General features: G+C 25.5%; 1 protein-coding gene across 5 annotated transcripts in view; it reads left to right on the top strand.

Annotated features, from left to right (window-relative positions):
- Positions 1-13,607, top strand: part of LOC132934511 (tubulin polyglutamylase TTLL5) — a 35,733-nt gene extending 22,126 nt beyond the window's left edge. For 4 of the 5 annotated variants that reach the window (XM_061000824.1, XM_061000823.1, XM_061000825.1 and 1 more), the window contains 8 exons: positions 170-372; positions 1,915-2,098; positions 2,170-2,351; positions 2,409-2,588; positions 2,669-2,753; positions 4,477-4,639; positions 7,377-7,540; positions 8,851-13,607. In XM_061000824.1, the coding sequence (XP_060856807.1) occupies positions 170-372; positions 1,915-2,098; positions 2,170-2,351; positions 2,409-2,588; positions 2,669-2,753; positions 4,477-4,639; positions 7,377-7,540; positions 8,851-8,968 (1,279 nt within the window). In that variant the 3' untranslated portion in view covers positions 8,969-13,607. The remainder of the gene's footprint in view (positions 1-169; positions 373-1,914; positions 2,099-2,169; positions 2,352-2,408; positions 2,589-2,668; positions 2,754-4,476; positions 4,640-7,376; positions 7,541-8,850) is intronic. The other variant, XR_009663032.1, reaches the window with a different exon arrangement.
- Positions 13,608-13,853: the final 246 nt, after the last annotated feature.

The raw sequence follows: 13,853 nt of genomic DNA, 5'->3' as shown, positions 1-13,853 counted from the left end.
CGCGTAGTGCGTACGTAAGTATATAATTTAACTCTTATCAAAAAATGCAAACAATTGGTCCACAGAAACCGTGGTTCGAACTTAATAGTACTGTTTACATTTAAAAGAATCACATTACAATATTATTATGTCATAATTTTAATAATATATTATTACTATTATGGTTTAGAAATTCGGATCCTGAACGAGAAAATGTAGGCCATAAGTGGTCCATGAGCGCTCTTTTGAACCATCTTAGAGAAGAGTACCTTATTAATACTGAAACTTTGATGGCTGAAATTGAAGATATTGTAGTCAAAACAATAATGAGTGCAACTGCACAAATGTTACCAGCAATCAATTGCTTTGTACCTCACAATCAAAATTGTTTTGGTAATTATTTTTGTTATAGCTAATAAAACTATCTAGTTAATGATTCGAGAAATGGCTATAGCCAAATGTTATAACATTTGAAGGGACCAAAAAAATCTATCAATCTCAAACTCATTGAAGTCCGGGTTGTTTACTGAATGCTGTACCGTAGGTACACGCAGACTGCAGAGGCGAATCCCCCCCACATTGTCACACTGGCCGTATTTATTGTGGCCTATTTTAAAAAATAATTTTACAAAAAGTGTAAGTGAAAGAAAGTTTGATGGGGTTTTTTTAGTGGGACTTTAGCTCTTGGTTCCGACACGTCGACACTGAGTACAGTGGCGTACGCAGGATTTTTCGATGGGGGGGGGGGGCTTGAAAATGAATTACAGTTTTATTTTTATATTGTCCAGTCTATTAATTGCAGACGTTTGGGTGAGGTATTTGAAAATGTTTGTACAACTTTAACTTCTTAACTTTTCATGTAGAAAAAATGCTCTGATTATAAAGTTCAATGAAAGTTTTTAGAAGCTGCAAATTGGATCGTTCGTACTTTTGGGAGGTCAAAATTGAAAATTCTCATTTTTTCTATAAATGTCAATAAATAATTATTTGTTTGGTCAAAAAGCTTAAAAATGTAATACAAGGTTCGTCATAAGTTTTTATTATAGCTATTTAAAAATATTAACTATACATATAGGCAAGATTATTTTTTATAAGCATTTAAAGTTCAAATTTTGACAGAATCACAATTAATTTGTAATTTTAAAATGTATGAAACATTAAATTTGTACAGCTAAGGTTTGGGAATGTAATACAAGGTCTTTCATACAAGTAGTTAACACTTTTACCTAAAAATTACTGAATATTTTAGGAAAGTTGGTATGCAAATATGAATTCATTCTGGTAAGACTTCATGCTTATTAGTACCCTTCTCCCAGTGTACGCCACTGACTGAGTACATGAATAAAGTAGTGATAGTACCTACATTTATGTATATGAATGTCAAATGTTCGCACTTCGACTTCGCCATGTCGTTTTTTTCAATACATTTTTTCCAAATTGTTATTATTTTAAATATTTTTAATTTGAGAACCTCAACTATTATAATTTAAGTATTTTTAGTTACTTAAATTCGGGATAAAAAATAATAGTTTTCGTGTTAGTTTAAAAGTATGAGTTGACTAATGTTAATTTTTCAAAATAAATTTATAATTAATGTCCCTAATTTTAACTATTTATAAATTACCTAATCTGTTAAATTAGTTTTGAAAGTTTTTAAGACATTGACTGGAGGCTTTTAAATGTGTATTGAGTTATATAATAATATATGTACAGTTGTGAATACTGAATAGTGCCTAGTGGTTATGTTTATGTACAAGGACAACATGGTCATGATGTCATTGTGAGAGAGCAAGATGCTATGTTTCGTTGCTCAAAAAAATTATTGGCTGAAATTAATTTAGTCTATACTCTTTTATATAGATTACCTATTTTACATAGTAGTCGACTAACTATTTATAATGCCTTTTTATATATGGCTATCCAATATTATTGTAGAACTATACGGGTTTGATATTTTGGTGGACGATAAGTTAAAACCATGGCTGCTTGAAGTAAACCTATCTCCATCATTAGGGATAGATTCTGGACTTGATTCTCGCATTAAGAGTTCAATGCTATGCGATTTATTTACTTTAATTGGCATTCCAATTGTTGACCCTACTGTCTTCAACTTTAACAGGTAATATTTAAATACCTTAGTTTTTATTTATAGACATTTGTTATTAGGTAATATATTGATGATTTTTATAGAAATGTTCGTAGACCAAAATCTGATATTCCAAGGAACAGAAATTCAAATATAAATACTAATAATCTCAGTAGTGATGAAAAAAGATTATTGAAAAATACGATGGATCAAAATCAAAGGAGCAGAGGGTTTATACGGATTTTTCCTACATACCTATCATGGAAAAAGTATTCCTCTTACTTAGGTACGATTGTTATATTTTAGTTTAAAATAAATATCAATTTAAATGTTTTATTTGCAGATAATATTAATGGAATTCCTAGGGGATCCACTATACCACCGTTTTATGTAAAACTAATAAGAAATTATAATTATTTTTTAAACGACCATTTATTCAGCGAAAATTCCTCATTTTATATGGATATTAGCAGACAAGATCGCTATGAAAGGTCCTTAAAAGATTTTAAGCGGAGCTTAAATGGTTATAACAATATTCAATTAATTATAATATCACTTACAAGAGAATAAAAGAAGTAAATTAAAATAACATTAATATTTCAGATAATAAAGATGCGGATCAAACAACTGATATGTCAAAGTTAAAAAAAACAATTTTAAAATATTTAAACAATGGATATGTATTCAGGTAAACATTTAAATAAAACATATTGTTGTATAAACTGTATAGATTATATTTGAAAATGCACTTGTCATACTAATGAATTAACTATTAATTATTGTATGCTACTTATTAACCATATTTAATTGTGTTATATAATTATATAAATAGAGTGATCATTTCATGATAATAGATTAGGTACATATTCTTTTGTCTATAAATCTATATACTTATTAGTTTTTATTATACTTACATATTATTACTACTGTTATAATAATATACTAGCGAACACGGCAATGCGTTGCTATTACTATGTTTTTTTGATTATGCTAGCAGTATATTATCAGGTAGGCAATCTACATAATTGTGGTGCGGAACCCCGTGGTGCTTACGTAAGTGTATAATTTAACTCCAAAGTATCAAAAAATGAGAAAAATTGGTCAACCGAAACCGTAGTTTAAACTCTATACAATATTCTTTAATAAAATACACAGGTTTTTCGCATTCATAATAATCATTATTATTAAAACTAAATAAAACCAATAGCAACCATTTATAAATATAAAATAATAAAAATAATAATAATCTCAAAACCTCTGTTTAAGAACTTCTCTAGGCTGGACCTCTTATTTACCTTATTTCATGATAACATGTAACCCATTTTCTTCTCCTAGGTCCAATCTATCTCTGTACTAAATTGTATCGCAATCAGGTGAACGGTTTAGGAATGCATAAAGGGCACAGGTAGTCGAGTATAAACATTTTTTGTCTCTTATGTAATATAGAATATAGATCTATTATAATATATATTACATATGTAATTTATCATATTATATTTTTAAAAGCATCTTTGTTGATTTTTAAGTGCATATAAATCCGATCCCTTTTAAGTACCTATATGTAGTATAAATCACTAAGAAGTAAGCTAAACATGAACCATGTTTTTGTCTTAGTTTGCGCATGTGCATCACCTTGTGTTTTTGTGCATAATGCATTGCATAAGATTGAATGTATATGCGTGACATAAACTTGACTTTATTGTTGGTTGCATATATAAATTATACATTGCCTCTTAAAAAAATAAACGCAGTCTTATCATTGAACATGCTTCTTATTCCTTATACTATGATATTATAAATTATAAATATTTAACAACTAAAAACTATATTGTTTAATAATTGTAAAAATACTAATTTTCCAAAAATGTTACATTGTAATGATTTCAAATTATGTAAATTTAAGATAATGAGTGAAAAGAATCAGCCCGTATTTAATGTATTATTGATTGGTTATTAGTTATTACTGTAATGTTCTATTACTGCACTTATTTATTTAAAGACAAAATTATATTTGCTTAAGGTATGTTCTTCAGTGTTATATACTATTTTTAACAATACATTTTAAAACACATAGTTTATGCTGACATTTTAAATAAAAAATATGGGTTGATTATTTTTAAACTATATAATATTATAATATTAGGTATAATAGTAAGTTTAGAGTTTACAGTAGATAATTTATTATATGTATAATATAATATATAACTAAATTAATAAATAGATGGTCTAAATCCTAAATAACTGATGTTATTATGATGCTTAAAAATGATCACTCTGGTTAAATATGCTTTACTTAATATATTCCTGCAATAACACTAAATTTGTTAACCTATGTGTATATTGTATATTATTCTATTTCATATTAGTTATTACCATAACCATATGTCTACCTTTCTTTGCTTACATTTCAGTAATCTACAGGCTCGGCAAACCTTTGCTCTATACTTGACTTACATTTCTGCTTTATTAAAAAATTGTGCTTTGGAGAAAAATTTTGACAATCCATCAAGTAATCTTGTTTTGATGTTTTTAATAAAAGCTTCAAAAAATCTCAGTGTTCCTTTAAAAATTGAGGTTAGTTATTTAGTATAATAAATAAAATTATGTGTTTCATAAATTATTATTATGTATTTTTAAACTAGAGGTTCTTAAAAATTATTGGTTCATTTAAATAATGATTATTGTTGAATGATGATATTGTTTGATGATTATTAGTGCTTAGTATGTTCTATACTTACCAATAATTCTTTATAGCAATTCAGGTATCTATTATCTGAATATTTTATTTTGTATACAATATACATATTTTAGTTTTAAATATGAACATTTTAATTTATATTTTCATTGCTCATTAGTCATTAGTCATTACATATAATTAAAAAAATTATGGTATCTCTAATAAAATTTGTATAATTTATAGATGGCCTACATGTAATTAATGCTTATCAAAATATTTGAAAAATGTTTATGTAGTACAACATTGGAATTTTATAATAACATATATTATAACATGTATTATAAATTATAATGTATTAGCACAGATTATATAAAACTATAAAATTGTATAAATAATAATTATATATAGTTATATAATTTAATATAATCTGTGGTATTAGCTTATGGTATTTAAAAATATTTTAATTGGAATACCACTCAATCTCATGACTGTTATTGATAATATAATGTCATACATAACCCAAAGTATTTATTTTTTTAGTTGATTGTTATTTCTTAATCGCTTTATTTCAAAACATTTATAATGTTACTATTTTATTTCTTCAAAGTTCAAATATATTGGTAAATTTGCAAAAATAGAAACCCCTTATAACTAGTGCCAATCCTGCTAAACTGACGTTACCTATTTTCATTACCTAAAAGAAATAAAAACATTAATTTTATAAATCTATAATCTTAAAGTTATGTTTTGATTGTAGACAAAATGTATAAACATGCATGTAAAATTGTATGTTTATTTTTTGATAAGTAGAGCAAAGATTTGTATGCACTAATATGTATCAAAATATAACACATAATGTGCAGTCAAAATCATGAAAATATACAGAATATATTATGTAAGAAAGAAAAATGTTAATTGAGTTATAATATGGTAAAAAAGTTTAAAATTTTTATTTGATAATTATTATTATTAGTTTTTAAATTGATGAGGTATCAAAATAATTTAAAACAAATTAAATAACTTATAATTAAGTATCTACTTAATAAACTTATCTTTATTTAAATTACTATTTAGTCTTCTTCTTCTTTCTTCTTTCTGGGCTTTTACAGGCCTTTAAGGCCCATCGCCGCAACAACATATTGTTTCCATTCTTCTCTATCATTTGCACATTCTTCTGCGTTTCTTACGTTCAGGAGTTTCAAGTCTTCCTTTACTCTATCCACCCATCTTTGTCTGGGGCGTCCTTGAGGCCTCTTAGTGTCGGGTTTCCATTTAGTTATTGATCCAATCATCCCTTCTGACCTCCATACATGTCCTGCTCAACTTATCCTCGTACTCTTCAGGGACCCAACAATTGTAGGTTCCTTGTATAGATCATCCAATTCCCTGTTGCTTCTCACCTCATAGTCTTTTATTTACTATTTAATTACTATTTAGTGCCTATACAATTTATTTTTGAATTTTCTACTTGACAAAATATTATTTTATGCCTTTTTTTTAAAAAAAAGTTAATTTCAATACGCAGTAAATTTTGTACTTTGTCAAAATATATACAAATATGTAATATGCAGTAATATGCCGTATGTTTTAAACTATTATGATTTGTAAAGACTACTGACGTAAATCCAAACATATGAAAATGAAAAAATATATAATTGCATACAAATCCGCGTTCTAATTATAAGTTATAACAATAACACATTAATACATTAAGATTTACACTTAAACCAACCTACACTTACAGTTACAATTGTTTCTGTATAAAACTATTAAGATATACCTCTGCAGTAGTTAAAAGAAACTATTAATTTAATATGTTGGTTGCATCGGTTACAACTTGTAAGATTGTTTTACGTGTAACATTATTCTATACAAGTAGTATATTTATTTTATACAGACATGCAGTCCTCAATTCATACTGATCATTTTTATTAGGGGTACATTCTTTTTGATCAAAATAATATGTACTCTTTGTTTTCGTAATTTTCTTTTATAAAATTGTATTGAATAAGACACTCAAATTAAATTTAATGAATTCTACAACTTATTATTACTAAGATAGTGCATAACCACTAAGAAATGTAAATCAATATACATTTAACTTAGGTATTAAAACTATTTTTAATGTGAAATATTTTTTTTTTCTATTCAAAAATATTTATTTTAATCAGTCATAAGAAGTTGTTACTGGCATACTCATATATTGTAATAACTTGTTTAAAGATTAATGGATTAATGGGGTTTGTTCGCCACACGGTAGATTGAGTTCAATAATTTAAAGTAATTTTAACTCTTTTAAGACATCCTTTCTGATGTTTCCAATTTGAGCACTGTATGGATGTATACATCTTTTAAATTTTAAATGAAAATGTGGTACGTTTTCCTTTTATAACTTTAATTATACTATATGTAAAATATATACAAATTACAAATGCCTCAGCAAATTACGTAAATATTATTATTTATTTCTAATATTTTTGTGGGTTTCCATCACTTAGTCAATACAATCTAACTGACTAATTTGTCATAAATTGATTAATTAGTATAAAATATAATATATGTAAAATAATTCTAAATTTATGTATAATGTATATAAAATATAAATTATATAATATACATTTATATATTTTATAGGTTTCTAAATCTTCATTATCAAACAAAAAAGCAATGGAAATACTTCAATTATTGGAAAGTTTTTTATTGAAATACAATTATGATACTGTAATGTATTTGACCCCAGAAACTACAAAAAATTGTTTGCCACATAAATTGTTTAATTTATTTCTCACGCACGCCGGGTAATTTTAAAATTCATAATAATTAATATTTTTTTTTTTTTTATGTATACAATACAGTTAATTTATTTAACAGCAAATAGTCATTATTTTTAAATCTTTATTTGTTTCTTTTTGGTGAAGTTATAAAAGTCATACAAGTCTATCATTTTTTACAACGTCCTTATAGTTTTGTTATTTGGTTTTAGATACCTGATACCTACTGAGCGGATTGATGAATGTATTGATTTTACGATGTTTTTTTGTGTATGTGTACATTTTACACGATAAGTGTAGTTGAATTATTACTTTGATTTTCAACTTTGGTATCTTTTCTGGTGGAAAAGTGAATCTAATTGGAGCAATATAGAGGTCAAAATTGAAAATTCCCAATAGTTTTTAAAAGCGTAGGAAAAAGCAAAAAAAAATCAAAGAATAAAGGGAATTTTTATACGCAAAATTAGTTTTCGACAAAATCGATTCAATTTTTTGGCGTAAACTAAAAACTTATGAGTTATGACCGTTGATATTAAATTTCACCGAAATACAATTTTACATAAGTACATAATGACACTTTAACATTATATTGATTCTTTTTGAGCTATTTAAATTTTATAGGTATAAGAAATTTTCTAATTTTATTTAATTATTTTCGATAAAAAAATGTTTACTTGGTCAAAAACCTTGAAAATTGAATAGAAGGTTCTTCATAAGTTATTGTTAGTGGAAATTAAAAAAGGAAAATTGGGCGTAAATCCATAATAATTTTGTATGAGCGTCTGAAGTTGGAATATCAAAAACATTTGTCAAAATCACGAAAATTTGCTAAGTATTTTGAGCTAAAATAATCATAAATAATTTCTATTTATATATCTAAGATTTGAAAATTTAATACAAGATTTCTCTTAAAATTATCTTCCTTTAACAAAAGAAAAAGATACCGCAAACTCAAATTAATTTTTTATCAGCGTTTGAAGTTCAAAAATTACATTTTACGGTTCGTCGGTATTGAAATATAACTTGTAAGTTACATGCGATATTTTCTTCTAAAGTTATGTTAATCTACCGAATTTAAGATGCTTTTGTATATAAATTTGTTTATGCATTTATGACCAATATTTTTTAAAAATTTTAAGCGTATTTAAAATTTAGACGTGCACAATGGCGAGTAAGTTGTAGTGTATACTTTAAATTATTACGCTGGGTATTCTTTCCATTTGTCACTCCGCTCCTCTAATATGTATAATGTGTATAATATATACTTCCATCGATAGAGTTATCTAAAATATTTACTTATATATTTGTATATTTTATAAATATTATTTATTTTATAGGAAAGAAGATATCGAAGAAATAATTAATGATTCGAAACACAATTGTTTGTCTTCTGCAATACACCCGGTGAATGATATTAAAAATTCTAAATCATTAGAATCAAAAGTTTGGAAATAATATGTTACAATGCTGAAGCCGAGATGTTGACATTTATAACTTACCCACCGAACTTTTCGTTATTAATGTCATAGATCTACCATTGACTATTGAGTTGTAGGTACCTATATGTACTTATATGTTTGAATTTATATTTATTACAACATATTTTGTCCCTTCTTATATTTGCTTTTAATTATTAGTAATTACTGATTACTATAATTAGTCTTGAATATAGTAATTTTAACATATCTTGATAAACTTGACATTATAATATTATGTCTTTTTATTGTTAAAGCATAAAATGTAAACACTATGCGTTTTGGCAGGATCGGGTAAGACGCATTAAAAGCAAATTACATTGGTTTTAATTGTATAATATTATGTCACACTAGTCACTAGTGGTTACACGTGGCGATTCGAACGCATGCGTGGGCGTTTTAAAATCGCGGTCGAGCTATGACCAGCGTTTTAATTACGTCCTCACCAATAATTTCTCTCGCGAAATAAACGCGCCTACGAGCTTTGTAAACGTTTCGTGTGAATGTATCGTGTAAATTGGTAATATATTATGGTATAATTTTCGCGTTCGAATTGCGAACTGCAAATTGAACAGCCGTGATTTATTGCGAGCACTTGCGACCGGACTCGCCTTTAATTATTCCATCTGTTTGAATATCGACATCACGTGTACTATTTTTGGCGATTATTGTCCGTGATTTAAAAACGCGAACGCTTGTGTTCGATTCGCCCCGTATGGCTGGTATGTACTATTATCGGCCATAATATTTTTATACTCGATGTTACTATATTGCATAGACATATTAATATTGTAGCTAACAGGTCAATTCCTGCCGCTGATCTATCACAACACGATATGATCGGACGGGAGTGCGGAACATTCGTTTTACTCGAACCCACTAAAACGCACTCGAAATAGTCTAATAAATACTACCTATATAATATTCATTATATATTTTGTAATCGATGTTGTTAAGAGGACGCTACACGGCCATTTGTTGTCTTCGTCTTACAAGTGCGTAACCTATTATGAATCTTGATGGTAAGTACATTATCTGTGTTTGTATGTGGATTGTGGGTTTTTACGATAGTCAATTTTTTACCAAGTTATGCGTATATAATATAACGTAATTTAAACTTTATTAATCTCACTTAAAAACTGAATTATCGAAAAAACCAACACATAAACACAGTCTATGTTCTAACCATCAAGATGAAGTTACATAATAGGTCGATTAACTGTTGAACTAACGGAGTTAGTGGACGTGCTATGTTAATGTTATGCACTTAGTAAGACGGAGACAACAAATATCCGTGTGGCGTCCTCTTAAATATCAATTGGGTATATTCGTATCTTGTTAAGAAGACTGGAAAATTTCAAATACGCCAATTTCAAAATAATATTGTGATGAAAATATATTCTAATGATATTTTTAAGAACCATTGATGTTTAACTATGTTCTAACAAATAATTTTAAATATTTTCTTCCATTCAGCTTACAATATAGTTATGGTGACTAGAATCACTTTTTTATTGCATTATTGTAGTTTCCATGTGTCCTCAACAACAATAGGTACAGGAAACTGTACTCTTTTATAAAAATATCACAAACTAATATTATTACTTTTCGTAATTTATATTTTATGATTTGACCTAATGCATCTATGCGTTTTACTATATCAGTACACTAGAACACAATATGATTAGTAGGTACCACATAATGTTTTTCCTTCTTAATATGACTGAACTAACCTAATCTAACCTGCACTATTATAGTTGCATTGGACATTAAGTCATTATATAATATGTAATAATAATATAATACATATAGATATTATATTATAATTTAACATTATTATGATGGAGGAGCTTAAATTTAAAATTTACAATATGTTCTTAGATTTTTGTATCAGGTCACCATAACTATAGTAAACTTATACCGATATTAAAATATAATTATCAATTTAATTTAAGACAGTGTTTACTATGTAGTTCTATAACATCTAAATTTTACATTTTTACAGGTATAATGTTATATACCTACCTTTTTAAAAATGTTCAACTTATCCAGTAGTACACAACGAGTAAAATTAAAACTTAATGTTCATGATGTAGGTACACTATATATAAACATGACATACTTAACAAAACTATAATAATATTATAATAATTTGAAAATTATGAGATGCCAACATTTTCAATGTTCCTAAAATACAAAATTATTTTATTTGTATTTGCTAATATTACACCAAGTCACCAAACTTATTTGCCAAAAAATTTAGCCTAATAAATAATATTTCATAATAATTATAATATTTTATTTTTATGATAATTGATAATATTTATCATGTAATCAAATTTAGGTACTATATAAATATAAATTATAATCAAGTAATAATACACTAGCATCAGTACTAACTGTCTATTTAAGTAAATTAATAATTTTAATATAAATTTGATACATATGTATTTTATATCTGTTATTATTATTATTATATTATATTGATACAATGTTTAATATTATACTGATATTTTTAAATTGTATTTTATTTAATAAAAACTGGTCATTTTATATAAAAAAAAAATTGTTTATAGCAATAGAAATCAAACATTTTTTAATTAATATGTGTTCAAAATGAAATTCGTTCAATAATTTTAGGAATCATTCAAATATTTTTAGAAGTTAATTAAAACTATTTTTTACCTGTAGCTTGAGGTTTTCTGTGCAATTACTGTTCAACTGAATGCATTTACTGAAAGGTTTTTATAACTTATAAGTACTAGTGTTTACTAATGTCTTATATATATTTTTTTTTAGTTTGTGTATTATTTAGTGACGTAGTATGTATATTCATGATTCTCATAATTAAATTGTAATTACCTATACTAAAATTATTAAGTAATATTTTTTTATACATTACACATGTACCTATTGCAGAGAATATGGAAAACTAATTAGGAGTAAGCATTGTGATATAATTATATAAATGTACCTTAACGTCCTTAACATAATATTATTAATGTTTGTTTAAATTTATAATTCCAACCACAAAAATATGTTATATTAAAAATAGTTTAACCATAGCTGCTCCACTATACTTACAATAAAAAAAAAAATGTTTCATTCAATACTAACTTTTGTAATCTTTAACTGAATAACGTTTAGTTTATTATTTACCATTCAACCAAGTTAATTGCCATCATAATGTCTGGTCATATTCTTTCATTCGTAAGCAACTTAAAATAATATTTTCATTTCAAATGTTGATAAATAAATGACCAATTATTAATATATTTGATTTTAATAATTAATATTTAATAGGTATAGAATTATTGTAATTTAAGTCGATTATTTGATTATTAAATTGTCTTAAAAAATTATTCTGAAAAAAATCATAAGTAATTTAATTGAATATGCATAGTTGTAACTTGTAAGCATAGCTCATAATCGTAAATATTATGATGATAATCAAAAACCCGCAATATATTGTATTTTCATTGTAATAGGTATTTATATTTGTATTTAAATAATATTTTTCTAGTCTTAATTGCTGTGATTCTAAATACATTAACATTTATAGCACATTTTTAATTTTTAAGTATTAAATGCGTAACTATAATATACATTATATAACTATAATAATATCTACACCCATTGACACGTTTAAAAGATCTGGAATTAGAAAAAAATAAACACAAGATCAAATTTCTTATGAGAAATATCACGATTACCATCTCCGTGGCTTTATTGTATAATAATGATGTCACGATGAACGTAAAATTGCCTAGTCGACAATATTCGAAAATATTAAAAATATTAATACCAGCTATTGTTTGAAAGTTTCTCTTTTCGGATCTATTGAATAATTTTTTTACAACTTTTAAGTTTATACTAATGGTGTGCTATAAAAATAATTTAACTACACTAGGTAATTCACTACCTACATAATATTATAATAATATGCCACATTTTCATTCATGCATTTTAGAACGATTTCAACTTTATCTATCATTACACAATTATAGTATTATTATGTACTTTGTACTATTATATTTATTTATGTTATACACTTGACATAATTTACTATATTACTCAATAAGCAATAAGGTATGTTCTAAATTATTTCTAGTTTCAGAATACTTTTGAAATATAACTTATAATTTATAAATATTATCAAAACGTATGTATTATGATTTAACAATGTAATGGATTTATAGTTTTAATATTGGTGCCTGATGATTGTTCATTAATTATTCGTGAAGATAAAGTTACTAAATTATTATTTATAAAAACGTCCTTTATTCTTAAGTTTAAAATGTAGTATATTTTTGCCATTTTTTGGTATTTCAAATAATCATATTGGGTTAAAATCAAGAAATTATTGATAATTTTGATTTCGTTATTATTGTGTACCGCTTTTATTTACATTATACCTAATTTAATTTTTAAAAGGATTTAATTGTATGAAATCACATAGTACCTATTTTGTTTTATTTACATTTTGTGCAATATTGTTTTTTTCATACACAATATAATAAATTATGTTTCAATTGTATTGTGTTGTTAATTTTTATTGCCTTTTTGTTTTTTTTAAATGAAAATACTTAACCGTGTAACAAATTATTAACCTGCAGTATTACCGCCGTATAGGTACTGCAATTATGAATTATATTACAATTTATTGACACTTGACCAGTTTACCAAGAATTTTGAAATTAAAATATTAGGCAGGTACCCTAGTTAAATGTAATATTACATTATTATTATTCTTTATTTGTTTTTACGTTAATAGTGTACAAAATAATAAAAATCATAATATTAAAAAAAAAATAAAATATGAAAAGTACTAACTGTATTATCAAATATCAAATATTAAAGTATAT

The sequence above is a fragment of the Metopolophium dirhodum genome, chromosome 1 (assembly GCF_019925205.1).
Source record: "Metopolophium dirhodum isolate CAU chromosome 1, ASM1992520v1, whole genome shotgun sequence".
NCBI lineage: Eukaryota > Metazoa > Arthropoda > Insecta > Hemiptera > Aphididae > Metopolophium > Metopolophium dirhodum.
This window is presented reverse-complemented; position numbering and strand designations above follow the sequence as displayed.